This window comes from Rhinopithecus roxellana, chromosome 15, assembly GCF_007565055.1.
Source record: "Rhinopithecus roxellana isolate Shanxi Qingling chromosome 15, ASM756505v1, whole genome shotgun sequence".
In the NCBI taxonomy this organism is placed as follows: Eukaryota; Metazoa; Chordata; class Mammalia; order Primates; family Cercopithecidae; genus Rhinopithecus; species Rhinopithecus roxellana.
Window position 1 is genome coordinate 77,386,068 of NC_044563.1, and position 25,216 is coordinate 77,411,283.

Here is a 25,216-nt window from a genome sequence, read left to right on the forward strand (position 1 = left end):
TTCCAAGACAATCCTAAGCAAAAAGAACAAAGCTGGAGGCATCATGCTACCTGACTTCAAAGTATACTACGAGGCTACAGTAACCAAAACAGCATGGTACTGGTACCAAAACAGATATATAGACCAATAGAACAGAACAGAGGCCTCAGAAATAACACCACACATCTACGACCATCTGCTCTTTGACAAATCTGACAAAAACAAGCAATGGGGAAAGGATTCCCTATTTAATAAATGGTGTCAGGAAAACTGGCTAGCCATATGCAGAACGCTGAAACTGGATCCCTTCCTTACACCTTATACAAAAATTAATTCAAGATGGATTAAAGACTTAAATGTTAGACCTAAAACCATAAAACCCTAGAAGAAAACCTAGGCAATACCATTCAGGACACAGGCATGGGCAAAGACTTCCTGACTAAAACACCAAAAGGAATGGCAACAAAAGCCAGAATAGACAAATGGGATATAATTAAACTAAAGAGCTTCTGCATGGCAAAATAAACTACCATCAGAGTGAACAGGCAACCTACAGAATGGGAGAAAAATTTAGCAATCTACCCATCTGACAAAGGATTAATATCCAGAATCTACAAAGAACTTTAACAAATTTACAAGAAAAAAACCCCATCAAAAAGCGGGCAAAGGATAAGAACAGACATTTCTCAAAAGAAGACATTTATGCAGTCAACAGACACATGAAAAAATCATCATCACTGGTCATCAGAGAAATGCAAATCAAAACCACAATGAGATACCATCTCACACCAGTTAGAATGGTGATCATTAAAAAGTCAGGAAACAACAGATGCTGGAGAGGATGTGGAGAAATAGGAATGCTTTTACACTGTTGGTGGGAGTGTAAATTAGTTCAACCATTGTGAAAGACAGAGTGACGATTCCTCATGGATCTAGAACTAGAAATACCATTTGACCCAGCAATCCCATTACTGGGTATATACCTAAAGGATTATAAATCATGCTACTATAAAGACACATGCACACATATGTTCATTGCGGCACTATTCACAATAGCAAAGACTTGGAACCAACCCAAATGTCCATCAATGATAGACTGGATTAAGAAAATGTGGCGCGTATACACCATGGAATACTATGCAGCCATAAAAAGGATGCGTTCACATCCTTTGCAGGAACATGGATGAAGCTGGAAACCATCATTCTCAGCAAACTATCACAAGGACAGAAAACCAACCACCACATGTTCTCACTTACAGGTGGGAACTGAACAGCGAGAACACTTGGACAAAGGGCGGGGAACATCACACGTGGGGATCTGTTGGGGGATGGGTGGCTGGGGGAGGGATAGCATTAGGAGAAATACGTAATGTAAATGACCAGTTGACGGGTGCAGCAAACCCACATGGCACATGTATACCTATGTAACAAACCTGCACGTTGTGCACATGTACCCTAGAACTTGAAGTATAATTAAAAAAAAAAAAGAAAAATTACTTGACATATCTTGACATTTTAGGCTCCCGGGATTTCACAGTATTCTTAACAGATTTTGTCAGCAAAATCAACGCTCCCCCCAACATCAGTTTAAGAGCCCTGGAAGCCTCTGCCTATTCAACAGCATAGAGCTGAGATCCTTAAAGGGCCAGCTCAGGGCACTGCTCCACCAACCGTTGGGCTGCTATAAGCTCGAACACATCACTTGCCCCTCCTTTCTACTTTTATAGATCCTGCATTCATTTAGCATATAAACTTTACAATATTGACTTTGCATATGTATGTCTTCCCCTAAACGGGATGGATCTTTTAAGGAAAAGCCTGGGGTTCGTCATCCCCCTATGTATCACCTTAACAGGCGGTCACCTAAAATCTCCACATTCGTCACAGAAACAGAAATTCCACTAATAAATGTCAGGTACTGCCTCCTTAACCTTGGTCCGCTATTTCCCTCCCACTTTCAGCAGTCTGGTTTATTCCATGGGTGGAGGAAGAAGCCAAGTTGGCTGAGTGTGAAGGGAATGGCGTCAGTGTGACTTCACGCCACATTGTCCCGAATGCCAGCTCCACACTGCGGTGGCACGAACGCAGAATTGAGCGATGCAGTTGGAGTAAACAGAGAGGCCCATGTAGCTCAGACGCCACACAAGATGAGGGTAAGAGCGAGAACAAAGCAGGGTACCCAACGGGGCGTGGCGGGACACCTGGGCGCACGCCGCCAGCGCCCGGGAGAGGTAGGGCGGGTAGAGAGGAACCACGCTGAGGCGAGGCGGGGTGGGGGCGGGACTTCCGGAAGCCATTTGCCTGAGTGGCAGGGGAACCGGAAGTGGAAGAGCTGCTGCTGGTGCTGGGGCCGGAGGAGGGACGCGCCGGAGCGGGGCCGCTGGGACCGAGCGAGCGACAGACGCGCCACCCGCCGACGCCTCAGCCGCTTGGGGCCCGCACGGACCCTCTACTTCAGTGAGTGCATCCAGAGTCGTGGGGAACCGGTGGCTTAGAGGCGGGGGTCGGAAGGGGCTGCGAGGTGTTATTGTGAGAGGCCCGCGACCTCCCCTCCCCCACCATTGCGGCCCCTCCCCCCACGCCACCCCATCCCCTTGGGGGGGCCTCGCGAGCGCGCGCCTTCTCTGCGGGCCCGGCGTCGGCTTCCCAGCCGCCGGCGCAGCTAGTTTTCGCCCTGTGAACCCTTTCCCGATATCCCACCCTGAAAGCTGTCGAGTCTCTTCAGCCACCGGCCGGCGCCTCCACCGCCTTTCCCGGGAGAGTAGCGCGGCGGGCGCCCCGCCCCGCCCTGCCCTGCCCTGCCGGGCCCACCCACGGTAGGCCTCGCGCACCCCAGCTCGCCCAGGCTGGGCGCTGCTGCTCCTGCCCTGGTGTCAGCTGCTGCCTTTTCCCTCCATCCCAGGGGTCTAACTTCTCACCCTTCTCTCTCCTTGCCTCTGGTCGGAGGGAAAACCAGTTACACCGTTGTGTTTTTACCGAGCACTTTTGCCTCCTCCTTTTGTTGGAAAATTTCAGCGCTTTAGAAACTTCTCCGTTGCCTCTTAGGGTGTGTGTATTCAAAAGGTGCATAGACCGTCACCACTCGGAAGGGATTATTTCTTGGAAGGCTTTCCAGCCCGCATCTCATCTTAGACATGAATGTGCTCAGAGCGGCTGGTGACCTGCCCAAGGTCAGCCAGCTAGATAAACCTGTCAGCGGAGAGGTTTGGGGGGATGTTTTTTCCTGGCTCACCGTCCCGTTTGCCAGATCCGTGCCTTCTGGTCTACAGGTTTGATTGACCCGTTGCGTGGTGACTCATGCTTCTGCTTTTCATAGCTCGCAGGCCAGCGTTACTTTTCAGAATTTATACACAAACTTAAGAACACTAACATTGGGAACTTCAGCCTCTTTGTAGAGCTTACCCGTAGAGAAAGGAAAGACCACCCGGATCCACCCTAGGACCTCAGTACAGCTTGAAATTAAGAGAAGGGGTTGGGCCGAGGGGGAAGGTGCTGAGAAAGTGGAAGGAGAAAGTGCGTAAGATTGTCTTTGCCTTGCATGTGCCTTGTGTCTTTGGCTTCTTCTGGGCACCTTGTTCTGACATAAAGGTTGCCTCCTTGTAGGGGAGAAGGGGAGGACTAGGAAATCACCGTGCATTAGTTTGTTGGCTTGGGCATTTGATCATAAATTACGGAGGTGCTGGACCGGAGGACCCACCCACCAGCCCACGGAGGCTACCGGGTATTCAGGATGAGGGCCGCCTTCCTCTTCGCAATAACCATACCCACTCCCTCTGAAACAAAGTGGAGAGTCTTAGGTCTGAGTGGAAACATTCTAAATCTCTTAATTCTTGGTTCAGCTTTCCTACTCCATCTGTTTTCCTGGTTCAGACTAAAACATCTAACTCAGCTTGAGAATTTATAATGCTTTGTTGTTGGAACTGGTTTCTCATTAAATACATTACACTATGCTGGTATAAGCACTTGGAAATTCTAGCGCTGTATTGTCATAGTAAGTAGAGAATATAGAAAACGCAGGAAAATCGTGCAAATCGGTTACTCCTCGTTTTCCCGGAGAACTCACTTTAATGGACAACAAAGCTTCCCCTGGAGTGCAGTCTGTTGTGGCAAATTAACAAAACTTGTTCTTCAGACCTTTTATTTGCATTCTGCTTGCTCGCTCTTTTTTTTTTTTTGAGGCGGAGTCTCAGTCTGTTGCCCAGGCTGGAGTGCAGTGGAGCGATCTCGACTCACTACAACCTCTGCCTCCCAGTTCAAGCTTACAGCAAGGCACGCGCCACCACACCCAGCTAATTTTGTATTTTTTTTTGGTAGAGATGGGGTTTTGCCGAGTTGGCCAGGCAGGTCTTGAACTTCCGACCTCAAGTGATCCACCCGCTTCGGCCTCCCAAAGTGCTGGGATTGCAGGCGCAGGAAACCCAAAGTGACTCAGAAGTTTGTGTCTTACCACTGGGTAGCTCTTAGTTTGTTCTTATTTTATGTGCCCATAAGAGCAAATAATTCTTCATTTTAATTGGAAAGAATACAACAGTTGGAGCCTGAGCAACATGGCAAGACCTCCTCTCTACAAAATTTAAAAATTAGCCATATGTGGTGGCATGCGCCTGTAGTCCCAGCTACTCTGGAAGGAAGAAATGGAAGGATCACTTGAGCCCAGGAGATCAAGACTGTAGTGAGCTGTGTTAAGCCACTTCACTCCAGCTAACGACTGACTGAGACCCTGTCAGTAAAAAACAAAAAAAAAACAAAACACAGCTGGCTGGGTGCCATGACTCATGCCTGTAATTCCAGCACTTTGGGAGGCCAAGGTGGCAGGATCACTTGAGCCTAGGAGTTGCAGGTCAGCCTGAGCAATATGGTGAGATCCCCATCTACCAAAAAAAAAAGGTCAGGCAGCTTCTATTCAAAAGGATCGCTTGAATGCAGGAGGTGGAAACTGCAGTGACTGATGATTTCTCCACTGTGCTTTAGCCCCGGCAACAGAATGAAGTCCTGTCTCAAAAAAAAAACGAAAACAAAAAGCCGGCCAGGCGCGGTGTCTCACACCTATAATCTCACCACTTTGGGAAGCCAAGGCGAGCGGATCACGTGATGTCAGGAGTTCGAGACTAGCCTGACCAATATGATTTGAAATCACATCTCTACTAAAAATACAAAAATTAGCTGGGAGTGGTGGTGGGCACCTGTAATCTCAGTACTCTGGAGGCTGAGACAGGAGAATTGCTTGAAACTAGGAGGCGGAGGTTGCAGTGAGCCGAGATCGCACCGTTGCACTCCAGCCTGGGCAGCAAGAGCGAAACTCCGTCTCAATAAAAGAAAAGACAGTTTAATTTTTATTTTTGAGACAGGGTCTTGCTCTGTCCCTGAGGCTGGAGTGCAGTAGCGCACCCCCCCCCCCCCCCCCCCCCCCCCCCAGCTAATTGTTGTGTTTTTTGTAGAGACAGAGTTTCACCATGTTACCCGGGCTGGTCTCAAACTCCTGGGCTCAAGCAGTCCACCTGCCTTAGAGTCCCAAAGTGTTGGGATTACAGGCGTGAGCCACTGTGCCCAGCCACAACAGTTTCTCTGATTTCCAAATTGTTTGAGTCTTCTATATGCATAGTTGTCTAGGTTATGCATTTCCAGCCTCGTTTTTATGGAGTCTCGCTCTGTCGCCGCAGACTGGAGTGCAGTGGGGTGAACTCGGCTCACTGCAAGCTCCGCCTCCGGGGTTCACGCCATTCTCCTGTCTCAGCCTCCTGAGTAGCTGGGACTACAGGCACCCACCACCATGCCCGGCTAATTTTTTGTATTTTTAGTAGAGACAGGGTTTCACCGTGTTAGCCAGGATGGTCTCGATTTCCTGACCTGGTGATCCACCTGTCTTGGCCTTCCAGAGTGCTGGGATTATAGGCGTAAGCCACCGTGCCCAACCCCTGCCTTGTTCTTAAAGATGTGATTGTGTGAGTTTGTAGCTCAGTTTTTCTTTTCCTCTTATTTAAAAATGTTACCAAGCCATGGGCATCAGTAAAACTGAAAGCTACTTTGTATTATAAGATTTTGATTGACAAAATAATACAAAATCAGAGTCAGAAGGCACAAAGAAACACATTTCTGCTCTGATACTTTGCCGTTGTAGGGGAAGAAGGATCACCTTGTATTCATAGCGCCAAAAAAAAAAAAAAAAAAAAAAGACTATGTAATTGGGAATATTTGTGACCTCCCAGTTCTATCTGCCTTGTAGCTTCAGAGAAGTGACATTTTATTCCTCGATTTCTCCATCTGTATGCCTTTTTTATTTTCCCATGAAGAAATTTAGGGTTGAGGTAGAAATGTTTTGCTTAGGGTATCAGAATGCCATTGAATTTGGGTAGTAGAAAGTATAAGTGAAACAACTTAGTAAATTAGAATTTATCTTTTTTTATTTTCTTTCTTTTTTTTTGGACAGAGTCTTGCTCTGTCACCCAGAGTGGTGTGATCTCTGCTCACTGCATCCTCCATCTCCTGGGTTCAAGAGATTCTCATGCCTCAGCCTCCTGAGTAGCTGAGATTACAAGTATGTGCCACCAAACCCGGCTAATCTTTTGTATTTTTAGTGCAGACAGGATTTCACCATGTTGGCCAGGCTGGTCTCCAACTCCTGACTTCAGGTGATCCTCCCGCCTCAGTCCCCCAAAATGCTGGGATTACAGGTGTGAGCCACTGCGCCTGGCCTCTATATAGTCTTCTCTAATCAGAACATAACATCATTTACTCAAGAGTAGGCCTTGGAAGTCTGTCACTCTGATTTCAAATCCCACCTGTCCTGTTTTGTTTACCAGCTCTACTGTCATGGAGAAGTTTGCTTAGGTCTCTCTGAGCATCACGTTTATTTAAATAACAAAGCTCATAGCACAGTGTCTGGTAAATAGTAAGTTCTTAATGTTATTTTAGATCAGTTGTTTGTCGGTTGGATGAACTCTGAAAATCCATGACTGTCTATTGAATTGTAGCTCTAAGCTGGGAGTGGTAGTGTGTGCTTGTAGTCCCAGCTGCTTGGGAAGCTGAAGCAGGAGGATCACTTAAGCTCAGGAGTTTGAATCCAGCCAGGACAACATAGTGAGGCCCTTCTCTTAAAATAATAAAGAGATTGTATAATTTATATAGATCATTGGTCTTGAAAGCATATATGTACCCTCTGGGAATGCATAAGATGATCCATTGGAATATAGGAACAAAATCTCAGAACATTTATTTATTTAGAGACAAGGTCTCACTGTCACTCAGGCTGGAGTGCAGTAGCATGATCACAGCTCACTGCAGCCTCCACCTCCTGGGCTCAAGCGATTCTCCTGCCTCAGCCTCCCTAGTAGCTGGGATTACAGGCAAGTGCCACAACATCTGCCGTTTGTTTTTTTTTTTTTTTGGTATGTTTAGTAGAGATAGGTTTTGCCTTGTTGGCCAGGCTGGTCTTGAACTCCTGACCTCAGATAATCTACCCACCTCAGGCTCCCAAAGTGCTAGGATTACAGGTGTGAGCCACTGTGCCCGGCTCAAGCAATCCTCCTGACTCAGCTTGCTGAGTAGCTGAGACTATAGGCACTACCATGCCAGGCTAATTCTTTCAATTTTTTGTAGAGACGGGGTCTCATTATATTGCCCAGGATAGTCTCAAACTCCTGGACTCAAGTCATCTTCCTGCCTTGGCCTCCCAAAGTGCTGAGATTACAGGTGTGAGCCACCACACCTGGCTGAAATCTAACTTTTAAAAGAATTTAATTTTCAAAAGTTTTCTAATCTAGAAAAGGAAAAAAAGAGCTTCACTATAATTGAAGATTCACATGAACAGTAGTTAGCATGTTTTATATACAAACATGTAGGTAGTGGGATGCATTTCAAAAATATCCTAGACTGGGCAGGATTCTAGGCCAAGCTCAGGAGTTTGAGACCAGCCTGGGCAACATGGAGAAACCTTGTCTGTATAAAAGAAAAATACAAAAATTAGCCGGGCGTGGCAGTGCATACCTGTAGTCCTGGCTACAGGCTGGGACTCCACCTTAAAAAAAAAAAAAAAAAAAAAAAAAAGACCTTGTCTTAAAACACTTTTATTAACTAACGTGTAAGTTTTAACTTGATTTAAGCCTAGACTTGAACTTAGACCCAAATAAACTTTTATGTAGAAAGTATAGAATGTTTTATTGGTTTAAAAATAAAGCAAGGCTGGGCTCAGTGGCTCACGCCTGTAATCCCAGCACTTTGGGAGGCCGAGGTGGGCAGATCACAAGGTCAGGAGATCAAGACCATCCTGGCTGACATGGTGAAACCTCGTCTCTACTAAAAATACAAAAAGCCAGATGTGGTGGTGGGCACCGGTAGTCCCAGCTACTCTGGATGCTGAGGCAGGAGAATGGCATGAACCCAGGAGGCGGAGCTTGCAGTGAGTCCAGATCACGCCACTGCACTCCAGTCTGGGCGACAGAGCAAGACTCCATCTCAAAAAAACAACAACAAAAAATAAAGCAAAACCTTCCACATTTTTTAATAATTTGTTTGTTTGAAACGAAGTCTTGCTGTTGCTGCAACTTCATCTACCAGGTTCCAGTGATTCTCCTGCTCCAGTCTCCCAAATAACTGCGACTTACAGGCATGCTCCACCACGCCTGGCTTATTTTTGTGTTTTTTGTAGAGATGGGGTTTTCACTATGTTGGCCAGGCTGGTCTTGAAATCAGTGTTAGTATTATTTGCTTCAGTAATTTATTTTTCATGGGTGAAGATATGCATTCACGCTTGGGGCTTTTCACTTTGTGATTCTAAAAAACTACTACTTTGGCAATGTAGTGTGTTTTGTGTACTCAGTAAATACGTATATATATATATATATTTTTTTTTTTGTTGAGACGGAGTCTTGCTCTGTCGCCCGGGCTGGAGTGCAGTGGCCGGATCTCAGCTCACTGCAAGCTCCGCCTCCCAGGTTTACGCCATTCTCCTGCCTCAGCCTCCGGAGTAGCTGGGACTACAGGCGCCCGCCACCTCGCCCGGCTAGTTTTTTGTATTTTTAGTAGAGACGGGGTTTCACCGTGTTAGCCAGGATGGTCTCGATCTCCTGACCTCGTGATCCGCACGTCTCAGCCTCCCAAAGTGCTGGGATTACAGGCTTGAGCCACCGCGCCCGGCTGTAAATACGTATATTGAATGAATATAACTCTGTCTTCTTTCTGAGAAAGCTTAGCTGTATCTGAGGATGTCAAGGGAAAGAAAAAGATTGCTTATATAGAAGATGACCTCCTTTTCTTCAGGAGCTCGAGACCATCCTGGCTAACACGGTGAAACCCCGTCTCTACTAAAAATACAAAAAAATTAGCCAGGTGTGGTGGTGGGCGCCTGTAGTCCCAGCTAATTAGGAGGCTGAGGGAGGAGAATGGCGTGAACCCTGCAGGCGGAGCTTGCAGTGAGCCGAGATTGCGCCACTGCAATCCAGCCTGGGTGACAGAGCGAGTCTCCATCTCAGAAAAAAAAAAAAGATGACCTCCTTTTCTATAAAACAGAAAACCCCAGATTTTTTCTTTTTTCTTTTTTCTTTTTTTTTTTTTTTTAGCACCTGCCACCACACCTGGCCAATTTTTTTGTGTTTTTAGTAGAGATGGGGTTTTATTGTGTTAGGCAGGATGGTCTCGACCTCCTGACCTTGTGATCCGCCTGCCTTGGCCTCCCAAAGTGCTGGGATTGCAGGCGTGAGCCACTGCGCCGGCCGGTTTTTTTCTTTTTCATAGTCCTTTGCATTTGGAGCCTAATGTTTCTAGTGTATATTCTCCAGAATTGGTTGAAAAGTAGTCTGGTTTCTTATTTGTCTTTCTATTCATAGAAGATTAGCACTTCTAATTTTGCCGAATTTTACTTATTAGATGACATATTTGGACTCATTACTAAAATTTCTTCTTTCTTTTTTTTTTTTTTTTTTTTTGAGTTGGAGTCTGTCTCTGTCACCCAGGCTGGAGTGCAGTGGTGCAATTTCGGCTTACTGCAAGCTCTGCCTCCCTGGTTCAAGCGATTCTCCTGCCTCAGCCATCCAAGTAGCTGGGACTACAGGTGCATGCCATCATGCCCAGCTAATTTTTTGTATTTTTGGTAGAGATGGGGTTTCACCACGTTGGCCAGGATGGTCTCGATCTACTGACCTTGTGATCCACCTGCCTCGGCCTCCCAAAATGCTGGGATTACAGGCATGAGCCACCGCGCCTGGCCATCATTACTAAAATTTTCTTAGTGGAAACTTATCAAAAATAAAAATACCTAGTAAACATTTGTCAAAACCTAGTGCCAAGGCCTGTGACTACTTTTGTCAGAATCTGTGCTACAGTTATTTGTGTGATGTTTAGTAACCAGTGGATTGTAGTCATTGCAGTAGTAATTCTTAAGTGTGTAACTCTTAACAGCTGAAAAACTTCTGATGTAGATTTTATTGTACTGTAAGTATCTAATAACTGCTTGTGTCATTTGGTACTTACAGTAACATACAATCACAAAAATAGTATAGGTATAAAGTATGTACTTGGAGATTTTTAAAATGTACTGCACTGCGGCTAAGTCATATTCAAAGCTGTCTGGCAGTTTAGTGATGCTATATTTATGGGACTTAGTCATGTTCCGGAATTCGTCTCTACAGAAAGTAATTGTTTCTGTTCAGTTTCCCAATTGTTTGTAGGCAAACCACAATAAAACTTAAATTATTATTTAAAGCCTGATGTGTATAATAATATTTAAGTGGTTACAGACATTCCTGTTAACAAATGAAACATGACATAGACATTTTTTCACAGGTGTAGAATGAGCCAAGGAGACTCAAACCCAGCAGCTATTCCGCATGCAGCAGAAGATATTCAAGGAGATGACCGATGGATGTCTCAGGTAAAGGGAAGTGCATGTGTATCATTCACATGAGTTGAGTCTCTCCAGTTTTTTTGTCTGTTTTGTTTTGGTTTTTGAAACAGGGTCTCACTGTGTTGCCCAGGCTGGCCTCAAACTGCAGGGCTCAAGTGATCTCCCACTTCAGCCTCCCATATAGCTGGGACTAGTGGCACATGTCAGTATGCCTGGTTTCTTCAATTTTTAAAGATCTTTTGATCAAAACTGCAAAGGGGCAATTGGGAAAAAAAAAAAAAAAAAAAAAACACTCCAGGCTGGGCACAGTGGCTCACACCTATAATCCCAACAGTTTGGGAGGCCTAGGTGGGTGGATCACAAGGTCAGGAGTTTGAGACCAGACTGGCCAATATGGTGAAACCCGCCTCTATTAAAAATAAGTTAGCCAAGGCCAGGCGCGGTGGCTCACGCCTGTAATCCCAGCACTTTGGGAGGCCGAGGCAGGTGGATCACAAGGTCAGGAGATCGAGACCATCCTGGCCAACATGGTGAAACCCCGTCTCTACTAAAAAAATACAAAAAATTAGCCGGGCAAAGTGGCGGGCGCCTGTAGTCCCAGCTACTCGGGAGGCTGAGGCAGGAGAATGGCATGAACCCGGGAGGCGGAGCTTGCAGTGAGCCGAGATTGTGCCACTGCACTCCAGCGTGGGCGGCAGAGCGAGACTCTGTCTCAAAAATAAAAAATATAATAAAAATAAGTGGGCTGGGCGCGGTGGCTCAAGCCTGTAATCCCAGCACTTTGGGAGGCCGAGACGGGCGGATCATGAGGTCAGGAGATCGAGACCATCCTGGCGAACACGGTGAAACCCCGTCTCTACTAAAAAATACAAAAAAACTAGACGGGCGAGGTGGCGGGCGCCTGTAGTCCCAGCTACTCGGGAGGCTGAGGCAGGAGAATGGCGTGAACCCGGGAGGCGGAGCTTGCAGTGAGCAGAGATCCGGCCACTGCACTCCAGCCTGGGCGACAGAGCAAGACTCCGTCTCAAAAAAAAAAAAAAAAAAAAAAAAAAAAAAAAAAAAAAATAAGTTAGCCAGGTGTGGTGGCAGGCACCTGTAGTCCCGGCTACTCAGGAGGCTGAGGCAGGAGAATCGCTTGAACCCGGAAGGCAGAGGTTGTAGTGAGCCAAGATCATGCCGCTGCACTCCAGCCTGGGCGACAGAGCAAGACTCCATCTCAGAAACAAAAACAAAAAACTGTAATCCTGTGACCTGCGACAGGTTGTACAAAGGGGGATTTTAATAGTCAACAAGAATTTGTTACTGTAAGTAAAAATGTAGTGTTACAAATGTCCTGCCTCTTCACCAATCTGATGTTGGAACTGGGAAATATTTAGGTTTTTTATTTTGAAGTAATTTCAAAACTACACAAATGTTACAGAAATTTAGAAAGAAGTATCTTCATCTAGACTCACCAATTGTTAACATTTTACAATATCTGCCTAATTACTGTGTCTGCATCTATTTTGTTTTTGGTTTTTTTTGTTGTTGGTGGTGGTGGTTTTTTGAGACGGAGTCTCACTGTTGCCCAGGCTGGAGTGCAGTGGTGCAATCTTGGCTCACTGCAACCTCCAGCCCCAGCCACCCCGGGTTCAAGATATTCTTGTGTCTTAGCCTCCCAAGTAGCTGGAATTACAGGCGCCCGCCACCATGCTCAGCTAATTTTTGTATTTTTAGTAGAGACAGGGTTTTGCCATGTTGGCCAGGCTGGTTTCAAATTCCTGACCTCAAGTGATCTGCCTGTCTCAGCCTCCCAAAGTGCTGGGATTACAGGCGTGAGCCACCACGCCCTGTGTGCTGTGTCTATATCTATTTGTATATGTATATACTAACATAGTGGTTTTTTCTGAAGCATTTGCACTCATTTCTCTTTACCCCTGAATATTTCAACATGTTTTCTTAAAAACAAGGACTTTTGTTAAATAACTATAGGATAGTTATTAAAATCATGAGATGTAATATTGATATAATACTCCAAGGACCATATTCAGTTTTCTCCAGTTGTCCCAATAATTTTTTTTTTTTTTTTGAGGCAGAGTCTCGCTTTGTTGCCCAGGCTGGAGTGCACTGGCCAGATCTCAGCTCACTGCAAGCTCCGCCTCCCAGGTTCACGCCATTCTCCTGCCTCAGCCTCCCGAGTAGCTGGGACTACCGGCGCCTGCCACCTTGCCTGGCTAGTTTTTTGTATTTTTTAGTAGAGACGGGGTTTCACCGTGTTAGCCAGGATGGTCTCGATCTCCTGACCTCGTGATCCGCCCGTCTTGGCCTCCCAAAGTGCTGGGATCACAGGCTTGAGCCACCGCGCCCAGCCCCAATAATTTTTTTTTTTAAGACAGAACAGTATACAGTGACTCACCCCTGTAATCCCAGCACTTTGGGAGGCCAAGACAGGTTGGGAAGCCAAGGTGGGAGGATCACTTGAGCCCAGGATATCAAGGCTACAATGAACTATAATTGTGCCACTGCACTGCAGCCTGGATGACAGATCGAGACCTTATCTCAAAAAGAAAAAAAAAAAGAAGTGTGCCACAGTTGATTTGCCCATTTCCTCTTTCATGGACATCTGGATCATTTATACCTTTATGAATAGTAACTACGCCAGGAGTAGTGACTCAAACCTGTAATCTCCGCACTTTGGGAAGCTGAGGCAGGTGAATCACTGGAGCCCAGGAGTTCAAGACAAAGGAAAGGAAAAGTAGTAACTAAACTAGATATCATTATTCTTGTCTTAAGTTAATAGACTTTAATGAGCCCTGGCTGTAGAAAAATCAGTCAAATGGAAGAAAAACATACACAAATATTTTAAAAATTTTTTGGAGTCAGAGTCTCGCTCTGTCAACCATGCTGGAGTGCAGTGGCACCATTACAACTTCCTGCAGCCTTGGCTTCCTGGGCTTAAGTGATCGTCCCACCTTGGCTTCTCAAGTAGCTGGGACCACAGGTGCATGCCACCATGCCGGGCTAATTTTTTAATTATTTTTTGTGAAGATAGGGTCTCACTATGTTGCCCAGGCTGATGATCTTGAACTCCTGGCCTCAAGTGATCCTACTGCCTCACCCTCCCGAAGCGTTGGGATTACAGGCATGAGCCACTGTGCCTGTGTCTTTTAAGGATGACATACTGCAATGTTTGTATTGGGAATGGTATATCCTCAATTTGCTTCCAAATAATCTGAGGATGGAGTGGGGCAGTAGTTGGGGAGATGACTGAAGTAATATAGGCCATAAATGATTGCTCTAGCTGGTAATTCATACATGGAGGTTCATTCTCTCTGAATGGAGGTGTTAATTCTCTCTGCTTTTGTATACATTTGATATTTTCCGTAATAAAAAGGTTTTGTTTTGTTTTTGTTTTTGATTTTGAGATGGAGTCTCACTGTGTTACCCAGGCTGAAGTGCAGTGGTGTGATCTTGGCTCACTGCAACTTCCACCTCCTGAATAACTAGGATTAGAGGCGCCCATCTCCATACCTGACTAATTTTTGTATTTCTTTAGTAGAGACGAGGTTTCACCATGTTGGTCAAGCTGGTCTTGAACTCCTGACCTCAGGTGATCCAACCACCTTAGCCTCTCAAAGTGCTGGGATTACAGGCATGAGCCACCACGTGCCTGGCCTAAAAGGTTTTCTTAAGGGTAATGTTGAAAGACTTGCCAAATGTAATAGAAATCGTATCAAAACATATTAACCAGAAAAATAAGGCTGAGCAGCAGACTAAGGAAAATATACACGGTAAATATTATAGATGAAGCATAGATATCATGTATTATCAATAAAAATATCCTAAAGGAACTAATATATAAATATTTCAGTAGACATGATAGAAAGTGTTTAACTTTGTTTCCAAAAAGTGTAAATTAAAAAGTTAGGAAGAGAAAGAAAAATGTTAATATCTAATTCAGGTGCAAGTACAGTAAAACCAGTTCTAATATATTGCTGGAGTCCTTACAGATTGGTATATAGCCCTTTTGTTAAGAATTTGGAAATATGTCCAAAATCCATAAAAATACTGATTTTAAGAATTTCCAACGTAGGAAAAGCTATATATATATCCCTTTATTACGCTTATTAGATTCACAAAAAGAGGCCACTGGCAAGTCTGTCCACAGGAAGAAAAGCATGACCTGGGAGGCTGAGGCAAGAGGATTGCTTAAGCAGCAGAGTTCAAGACCAGCCTGAGCAACATAGACCCTCATTCCCCTCACCCCCCAAAAAAGCAAACAAAAATGTGTCATTGAGTGTATTCATTAGAGTATATTAGGTGCAGTGGCTCATACCTGTAGTCCCAGCACTTTGGAAGGCTGAGGCCAGTAGATGGTTTGAGGCCAGAAGTGTAGCCTAGGAAACACACCAAGACCCTGACTCTACAAAAAATAGAACAAAAAAATTCGCTGGGTGTGTGCCTGTAGTCCCAGCTTCTAGGGAGACCGAGGCAGGAGAATTGCTTGAGTCTGGGAGTTTGAGGCTGTAGTAAGCTGTGATCATGCACTGCCCTCCACTCTCGGTGACAGGGCAAGATCCTGTGTCTAAAAAAGAATATATGGCCATTAAAAGTTACGATTATAAAAACTGTGTTGCTACATAGAAAACTGGTTCTAGTATGATGTTAAATGCAAGTATAATGGCTACCATTTTTCAAGTGCCTAGTGGGTGCCAGACAATATAGCTGGGAATCTTTAACAACTCTAAAATGGAGTTGCTAGCACATGTTAAAACCAAGGCACAAATTATGTGCTTGTTTAAGATCACTGGACTAGAAAGTAGGTAAGCTAGAATTTGAATGTTGGTTTTTTTTGGCCCCAGACATATAGTGCCAGAAAGAGGTGTCCATGATATTTAAACTATATAAAAGAGATAACAGAGGATGTGAAAAAAGTTGAGGAGAAAATACTCAAGCATGGTCATAGTTACTAGGTTAAGGTGGTAGGATTATAGATGTGTTGTTTTGGTCCTTTCTATTTTTCCAAATTTATTACAACTATTAAACTTTAGGAGAAAAGTACTAGAACCTTTATCATAGCAGTCTTACATTCCACGACACTGGACAAACACAAGCTCTTTTATTGGTGTGGAAAGGTAGTTGGGGCTGGGTGCAGTGGCTCGGGCCTGTAATCTCATCACGTTGGGAGGCAGAGGTGAGTGGATCGCTTGAGTTCCAGACCAGCCTGGGCAACATTGCAAAACCCTGTCTCTACAAACCGCCCCCCCCCCCCCCCCAAAAAAAAAAAGCTGGATATGGTGAAGTGCGCCTGAGGCTGAGGCAGGGAGGATCATGTAAGCCCTCCCCAGCCTGAGCCTGGGAGGTTGGGGCTGCAGTGAGCTGTCGTTCACAGCTGCCACTGTACTCCAGGCTGGGTGACAGAGTGAAACCCTGTCTCAAAATCTCAAAAAAAAAAAAAAGAGAGAGAGAAAGGTAGTTGGTACTACAGTACCTGCAATAGGGAGTTGACATGATAGGAAAAAGCACCTATTCACTAAACTTTTATTCTTGCTCATGTCTCCTCAGTTTAAAAATATTTACTGAAACAGTAATTTTTAAAATATGTGTTTGCACAAAATATGGAAGCAAGGAAAAAGCTGTCCCTAATCCTGTCACCCTAAGAGAGGAAGTGTTTTTTTTTTCTTTTTTTAAATAAATAAATGAATATATATATAGTTTGTTTGTTTAATTAGAGATGGGGTTTTGCATGTTGCCAAGGCTGGTCTTGAACTCCTAAGCTCATGTGATCTGCTCACTTTGGCCTCCCAGAGGCCTAGGATTACAGGCGTGAGCCACCACACCTGGCTGGAGGTGTTTTCATAATCTGTAAAATTATTTCCAGAAGTATTTCTGTCACTTTACACTTCACCTGTGGATGAATATCTTGAGTTTTACCACAGCCTCATCTGTGTTGGTATTGTCAACAGAAATACTTAAATAGTAACTCTTCCTTAATTCCTAAGGGAAACAAAATTGAACGTAGAGTTTGAGAAAAAGAAACAGCATTGGAAAGCTAGGCATGATAAAGCATACCTGTAGTTCTAGCTAGCTGGGAGGCTAAGGCAAGAGGATCACTTGAGCCCAGGAATTCAGTCCAATTTGGGCAACATAGCAAGACCCCGTCTTTGGGAAAAAAAAGAGAGTAGGCCTTTGCCTGGACCTACATTACAGACCTAGAGCATTGTATAAATTTGTTTCAGGGATGAATATAAAAGTTTAAACTGGCCTGGCGCGGTAGCTCATGCCTGTAATCCCAGCACTTTGGGAGGCCGAGGCGGGTGGATCACCTGAAGTCGGGAGTTAGAGACCAGCCTGACAACATGGTGAAACCACGTCTCTACTAAAAATACAAAAATTAGCTGAGCATGGTGGCGGGTGCCTATAATCCCAGCTACTCAGGAGACTGAGGCATAAGAATTGGTTGAACTCGGGAGGTGGAGGTTGCAGTGAGCTAAGATCATGCCACTGCACTCCAGCCTGAGTGACGTGAGATTCCATCTCCAAAAAGTAAAATAAAATAAAAATAAAAGTTTAGACTATGTTCTTTAACATTAATGGATAAAATTTATTTTCTTTTTTCTTTCTTTTTTTTTCTTTTATTTCTTTTCTTCATAGTGAAGGGGTCTCATGATGTTGCCCAGGCTGGTCTCGAATGCCTGGGCTCAAGCTATCCTTCCCACCTTGGCCTCCTAAAGTGCTGAGATTATGGACATGAGCCACCACACCTGGCCAAAATCAATTTTAGAAAGTGTCTTGTACCTTTATAACAGAAAGAGGCACTCTGAGAGGAGATTACCACTGTTTATAAACTTGGATTTGACTGAAAAGGATTGAGTCCTAGTTTGCCAGTGTCTCACATTTGGAAGTTAACAGATATTTTCAAAGTCTGCATTCAAATAAAATACATGGAACCTGATTGGATCGTAGTTGAAAAAATGATGTTGTAATACTTTATCCAACTCTTGGAGCCATTTGAAAAATTGAATATGGACTGAATATTCGATGCTATGGGATTGTTTCATTTCCTACTTATGATAATAATTTGTGGGTTTTTTTGTTTGTTTGTTTGTTTTTAAGATGGAGCTTCGCTCTTGTTGCCTAGGCTGGAGTGTAATGGCACCATCTCGGCTCACTGCAACCTTCATCTCCCAGGTTCAGGCAATTCTCCTGCCTCAGCCTCCTGAGTAGCTGGGACTACAGGCACCCGCCACCATGCCTGGCTAATTTTTGTATTTTTATTAGAGACGGGGTTTCATCATGTTGGCCAGGCTGATCTCGAACTCCCAACCTTAGGTGATCCGCCCGCCCTGGCCTCCCAAAGTGCTGGGATTACAGGCATGAGCCACTGCGCCCAATTTGTGGTTTTATAAGAAGATGTTCTTACTCTTAGGAGATGCATGCTTAGGAGATGCATCATGGTGAAGAATCATAATGTTTGCATTTTACTTCACAAATAGTCCAGCAAACATGCACGCATACATAGAGGTAAAGCAAACGTGGGAAAATACTATCAGTTGTTGAATATAAGAGGCAGATGTGTATGTTCGTTGTACTATGTCAACTTTTCTGTGTATTTGCAATTTTCTTTTTTTTTTTTTTGAGATGGAGTCTGGCTCTGTCGCCCAGGCTGGAGTGCGGTGGCCGGATCTCAGCTCACTGCAAGCTCCGCCTCCCAGGTTCACGCCATTCTCCTGCCTCCGCCTCCCAAGTAGCTGGGACTACAGGTGCCCGCCTCGTCGCCCGGCTAGTTTTTTGTATTCTTTAGTAGAGACGGGGTTTCACCATATTAGCCAGGATGGTCTCGATCTCCTGACCTCGTGATCCGCCCGTCTCGGCCTCCCAAAGTGCTGGGATTACAGGCTTGAGCCACCGCGCCCGGCCGCAATTTTCTTAATAAAAGTTTAAGGAAAAGGTAAACTTCTACATAGTGTATTACATGTATTTTTCTATTCTGGTTTCATTAGAATTCTGGGTTTCTTGAGAGTACTAGAATGATCAGTATAGTAAGGGTGAGAAGAAAGTTCAAACAGTTAATTTATAGAATGAGAGGAATAATCTTTGGGGGATAGACTAAAAAAATGTTTAACAACAGTAACTGTTTGGACAGCTGTTCTTTCTAGGCCAGGAAGTCTCACAGGAAAAGAAATACCAGTTTCTTTTTTTATTCAAAAAAATTTTTTTCTGGCTGGATGTGTGGCTCACACCTGGAATCCCAGCACTTTGGAAGGCTGAGGTGGGCAGATTGCTTGAGCTCAGGAGTTGGAGACCAGCCTGGGCAACATGGTAAAACCCCATCTCTACAAAAAATACAAAAAATTAGCCAGGCATGGTGGCATGAGCCTGTAGTCCCAGCTACTCAGGTGGCTGAGGTGGGAGGATGGCTTGAGCCCCTGAAGCAGAAGTTGCAGTGAGCCAAGATCACGCCACTGTACTCCAGCCTGGGTAAGAGAGCCAGACCCTGTCTTAGGAAAAAAAAAAAAAAAAAAAAAAAAAAAAAAAGTTGTTTTTGTAGAGGTGGGATCTTGATATATTACCCAGGCTAGTCTCAAACTCCTGACCTCAAGTGATCCATCCTCCTGCCTTGGCCTTCCAAAATGTTGAGATTATAAACATGGGCCACCACACCCGGCCAGAAGTGCCAGTTAATAATTTTTCTTTCTTCTTCAAACCAGCACAACAGATTTGTTTTGGACTGTAAAGACAAAGAGCCTGATGTACTATTTGTGGGAGACTCCATGGTGCAGTTAATGCAGCAATATGAGGTAAAGGTGGAAGGGGTGAGCGTGGTTCTTGGCTACTCATGTATAACCATTCATTACTAATAGACTTTCATTCTGAGCTGAGCTTATTTGTGCCTCTTAGAGAAGCCCTAATTGAGGTTATAAGAGAAATCAAAGCTACCTAAAGGGATTTTCTTTTCTTTCTTTTAACTTGGACATGTTCTGATCTGAAGCATTGTTTATAATGAAACTTCCCCTTTTAGTCTGGTTTCTGAGAAGCTTAATGTTATGTTTGTTTATATTTACTCTAGTCAGATTGTCAGTTATTATTTGTAACTTAGTATTTCCCATTTGTATTTGCTGGTAACATATATATCCTAGTCATGATTCTTATTTATATTTTGCCATTTTCCTATTTCATATATTTTTGTAGTAAGCTATTCCCGGATCTTGTATGGTTAGGCATTTTTCCATGGGAAATTTATTATTTTATTTATTTATTTATTTATTTATTTATTTTTTGAGACCGAGTCCTACTCCATTGCCGAGGCTGTAGTGCAGTGGCACAACCTCAGGCTCAAGAGATTCTCATACCTCACCCCCCAAGTAGTTGGGATTATAGGCATGCGCCACCATGCCTGACTAATTTTTGTATTTTTAGTAGAGATGGGGTTTCACTATGTTGGCCAGGCTGGTCTCGAACTCTTGGCCTCAAATGATCCACATGTCTTGGCCTCCCAAAGTGCTAGGATTATAGGCTTGGGTCACCGTGCCCCGCCCCAGGGGAAATTTAAAAGAAAAGATAGCTTTATTTTTTTTTTTTTAGCTCTAGCACTCTAAATTTCTTCATCTCTTGTTTCCACTTCACCCTGTTTGTATAGTTCAGTAAGTGGAAAGGAGAGTTTGTTGAATTGACAGCTTAATTATTAATGTTGGTACCTTTTAGGGGGCATCAGATTGAGTTGTGACTCATTTCTTGAGCTGAAACCTAAGGCTACATTAAGAACTGAGTTACACAGTGGTATTTTCAACGTCCTTAAACAGTGAATGTCACACCATTGCAGTGTTATCTTTAAATACAGGAAAAGGAAATTATTTCTAATGCTTTGCAACACATTGCAATTGAAAGATTAAACTTTCCCCTAGTTTTAGCTGCACTAAATCAAGTTTTTCTTTTTTTAGATATGGCGAGAGCTTTTTTCCCCACTTCATGCACTGAATTTTGGAATTGGGGGAGATACAACAAGACATGTTTTGTGGAGACTAAAGAATGGAGAACTGGAGAATATTAAGCCTAAGGTGAAATGAAAGTTACTTGTCAAAGAATGTCATTAATCTTAAGTGTCTTTTGGATAGTTAAATAGTCTGAAACTGGTAGTGAAAAAAAAAAATTGGTTCTTTAAAGACCTGTTTCGCTATTTGTTTCATGCCTCTTTAAGGTAAATGATACTGTCATTGCCTAAGAATATATCAAAATATATAATTAAGAAATTAGTGAATTGTTTGCCTATTGGGTTGTATTTGTAGTTGTTATAATTATCTTCTTAAATTGAAGGAAGAGGTTTTTTTTTTTGAGATGGAGTCTTGCTTTGTCGCCCAGGTTGAGTGCAGTGGTGTAATCTTGGCTCATTGCAACATCCGCCTCCTGGGTTCAAGCGATTCTCCTGCCTCAGTCTCCTGAGTAGCTGGGATTGCAGGCGTCTGCCACTGCGCCCAGCTAATTTTTGTATTTTTAGTAGAGATGGGGTTTCACCATCTTGGCCAGGCTGGTCTTGAACTCATAACCTCGTGATCCACTGGCTTTGACCTCCCAAAAGTGCTGGGATTACAGGCATGAGCCACTGTGCCTGGCCGAAGGAAGAGATTTTATGCTAATGAGGTGTGCTATTCTGTAGAATGCATAGACCTTGGGCAGTATGAGGGGAAAACTACTCAGAGGTGGGCCATGGGAGTAGGGCCATGATTAACTTCAGGAAGTAATTTTGGATCTGTTTAACCATATAAACAGGTCGGTAATCAAGGCCTGCAAGTTCGTCTGAAGAAAATTAGAAGCAGATGTGAACAAATGAACATTTCTACCCAGTATCTTATATCATATATACTCTGAGTTGGCACACACTATATAATCGTTTCAGCTCCCCAAAAAAAAATAAAAACTGAGCCCTGACAAAACGTGCTTTCATTGAAAGTTGTTTGTTTTAAGACAAGTTCTCTCTGTTGCCCAAGCTAGAATGCAGTGGCATAATGATAGCTCACTGTAACCTCAAACTCCTGGACTCAGATGACCCTATGGCCTCAGCCTCCCAAACAGCTAGGACTGCAGGCATGTGCCACCATGCTCAGCTGATTTTTAAATTTCTTTTTGTAGACAGGGTCTTTCTTGGTCTTGCTATGTTGCCTAGGCTGGTGTCAAACTCCTGGCCTCAGATGATCCTCCTGCCCCAGCCACCTAAAATACTGGGATTATAGGCTTGAGCTACCATGCCAGACTGTGATTTTTTTTTTTTTTTTTTTTCTAAAGAGAAAAACTTGGATGGGCGTGGTGGGTCATGCCTGTAATCCTAGAATTTTGGGAGGCCGAGGTGGGTGGATCACTTGAGGCCAGGAGTTCAAGACCACCCTGGCCAACGTAGTGAAACCCTGTCTCTAGTTTAAAAAAAAAAAAAAAAAAAAAGCCAAGCGTGGTGTCACGCACCTGTAGTCCTAGCTACTTAGTAGGCTGAGGCAGGAGAGTCACTTGAACCCAGGAGATAGAGGTTGCAGTGAGCCAGGATCGCACCACTGCATTCCAGCCTGGGTGACAGAGCAAGACTCCGTTTCGAAAATAAGTAAAGAGGCCAGGCGCGGTGGCTCACGCCTGTAATCCCAGCACTTTGCGAGGTCTTAAATTAGCCAGGCATGGTGGCCCATGCTTGTAATCCCAGCTACTTGGGAGGCTGAAGCAGGAGAATCGCTTGAACCCAGGAGGCGGAGGTTGCGGTGAGCTGAGATCAAGCCATTGCACTCCAGCCTGGGCAACAAAAGCAAAACTGTCTCAAAAAAAAAAAAAATTATTAAAATTCCTTCCAGCCTCCACCTCTGTGACTCTTTTCCTTGAGTGCACCTGTGTATTTATACCATGACAGGGTCTTACCATGTCACCCAGGCTGGAGTGCAGTGGTGTGATCATGGCTCACTGCAGCCTTGAACTCCTGGGCTGAAGCAGTTTTCCTACCTCAGCGTCCCAAATCATTGAGATTATAGATGTGAGCCACTGCACCTGGCCAGGTTTTATTTTTATACAGTTAAATTTATTAATCTTTTTTGTATAATTTTTGGATGTTGAGAAATTAGCTCCCTGTTGCATGATATAATTCTCTTGTTTCCTCCTAGTACAATTTTACCACTTAAATATTATTCCACTTAGAATTTATCCTGATATGAGGCATAAATCAGTGCATTAAGATGTCTGCCCTGGTTGAGTGTGGTGGCTCACATTGTAATCCCAGCATTTTGGGAGGCCAAAGAAAGACGACTTGAGCCCAGAGTTTAAGACCAGCCTGGGCAATGTAGCATGATGCTGTCTCTCTTAAAAGAAAATATAGTAAGGTAGCTGTCCAGTTGAAGTTAGCCAGCACCATTTGAGAAGTTTATCTTTCCTTCTTTGCTTTTTGAAATAAGATTTTCGGCCAGGGGTGGTGGCTCACACCTATAATCCCAGCACTTTGGGAGGCCAAGGCGGGTGGATTACCTGAGGTCAGGAGTTCAAGACCAGCCTGGGCAACATGGTGAAACCCCAGTCTCTACTAAAAATACAAAAATTAGCCAGGCATGGCGGTGCATGCCTGTAGTCCCAGCTACTCGGGAGCCTGAGGCAGGAGAATCGCTTGAACCTGGGAGGCGGAGGTTGCAGTGAGCCAAAATGGTGCCACTGCACTCCAGTCTGGGTGATAGAGCGAGGCCCCGTCTCAAAAAAAGAAAAAGAAGGTTTTCATCTAAATGGTGGACATTCCTTTATTCCTGGGTATTTATCTCCTCCTTACCCCCTTTTTTTCTTTCTTCAATTGCAGGTCATTGTTGTCTGGGTAGGAACAAACAACCACGAAAATACAGCAGAAGAGGTAGCAGGTGGGATTGAGGCCATTGTACAACTTATCAACACAAGGCAGCCACAGGCCAAAATCATTGTATTGGTACGTAGTCTTTGGTGGGTAGAGAGTTTGATGTCTTTAGGTCAGCTGAGGAATCTTTTTAGAAATGTGATTGCTCGTGAATATTAGAGAACCTTGAGGTGGAAGCAGTTTATTATACTTTCGTTGACCTCTTCTCTAATGTGTCTTACTGTCTTACTGATGTCATCATTCCCCATACCAGCTGTGGGGCCATCTTTTATCCATGCATTCTTGTTTGGAAGTGTGGAAGCCATTTGGTGCCTCAGTACCCCTTTTTTTTTTGGCCTCCATAATGTTTTGCAAATTTGCACATGAGATTTGTCTGAATCCTGTGTCTTTTTATTAGACCTATATTTGGATTATTTTGTAAGTGTCCTGTTCTACTGCTAATATGTTAAAGATGGTATATTAGACGTTCTAATCTTCTCTAAAACATGAAAAATTTCATCAGCAAGAAAATGGATACTTTATAGTTGTACCCTGAACAGAAAGGTACTACCCTTTTGTAGAATTAAAGCATTAACTCTTCATGGTCTCAAAGGTGAACAGCTGTCTGTTTCAGTATAAATCTAGCCGTAGGCCGGGTGCGGTGACTCACGCCTGTAATCCCAGCACTTTGGGAGGCCGAGGCGGGTGGGTCACAAGGTCAAGAGTTCAAGACCAGCCTGGCCAAGGTGGTGAAACTTCGTCTCTACTAAAAATACAAAAAAATTAGCTGGGCATGGTAGCATGTGCCTGTAATCCCAGCTGTTCAGGAGGCTGAAGCAGAGAATTTCTTCCTTTTTTTTTTCTTTTTTTTTTTTTTTTTGAGATGGAGTCTCACTCTGTTGCCCAGGCTGGAGCGCAGTGGCGTGATCTCAGCTCACTGTAAGCTCCGCCTCCTGGGTTCACGCCATTTTCCTGCCTCAGCCTCCTGAGTAGCGGGGACTACAGGCACCCGCCACCACGCCTGGCTCATTTTTTGTATTTTTAGTAGAGACGGGGTTTCACCGTGTTAGCCGTGGTCTCGATCTCCTGACCTCGTGATCTGCCCACCTCGGCCTCCCACAGTGCTGGGATTACAGACATGAGCCACCGTGCCCGGCTGAAGCAGAGAATTTCTTAAACCCGGGAGGTGGAGGTTGCAGTGAGCTGAGATCGCGCCACTCCACTCTTGCCTGGGCAACAGAGCAAAACTCCGTCTCAAAAAAAAAAAGTCTAGCTGTAGATATTCTTAGTTCAGTTTGAAATATGTTTTAGCAAAATCTGATATAAATTTAGTTCTTTAGTGAGATGGTGTTAGGAAGATAGTCATTTATTCAAAAAGCCTGTGGATCACTGTGTACAAGGCACTATCCTAGTTCTTGAGCATACAGAAATGAGTAAGACATAGTTTTATGTCTCAAGGAGCTCACAGTCTAGTGTATGGAGACAGCAGCACAGAGAATTATTATACTGTGTGCTGTTTGGAGTAAGGTGAAAAGGTGTTTAACAAAAGTTGACATCTACATTTAAAGACTTCATTGGTTTCC

General features: G+C 44.2%; 1 protein-coding gene across 3 annotated transcripts in view; it reads left to right on the plus strand.

Moving 5' to 3' along the window:
• The first annotated feature begins 2,296 nt into the window (after positions 1 to 2,296).
• The window catches only part of PAFAH1B2 (platelet activating factor acetylhydrolase 1b catalytic subunit 2), a 35,285-nt gene continuing 12,365 nt past the window's right edge, over positions 2,297 to 25,216 (plus strand). For all 3 annotated transcript variants that reach the window (XR_004053492.1, XR_004053491.1, XM_030917379.1), the window contains exons 1-5: positions 2,297 to 2,436; positions 10,756 to 10,843; positions 19,507 to 19,596; positions 20,737 to 20,853; positions 23,604 to 23,726. Coding sequence is in view for 1 of the 3 variants with exons in the window: in XM_030917379.1 (XP_030773239.1) it covers positions 10,763 to 10,843; positions 19,507 to 19,596; positions 20,737 to 20,853; positions 23,604 to 23,726 (411 nt within the window). In the remaining 2 variants the exon portion in view is untranslated. The remainder of the gene's footprint in view (positions 2,437 to 10,755; positions 10,844 to 19,506; positions 19,597 to 20,736; positions 20,854 to 23,603; positions 23,727 to 25,216) is intronic.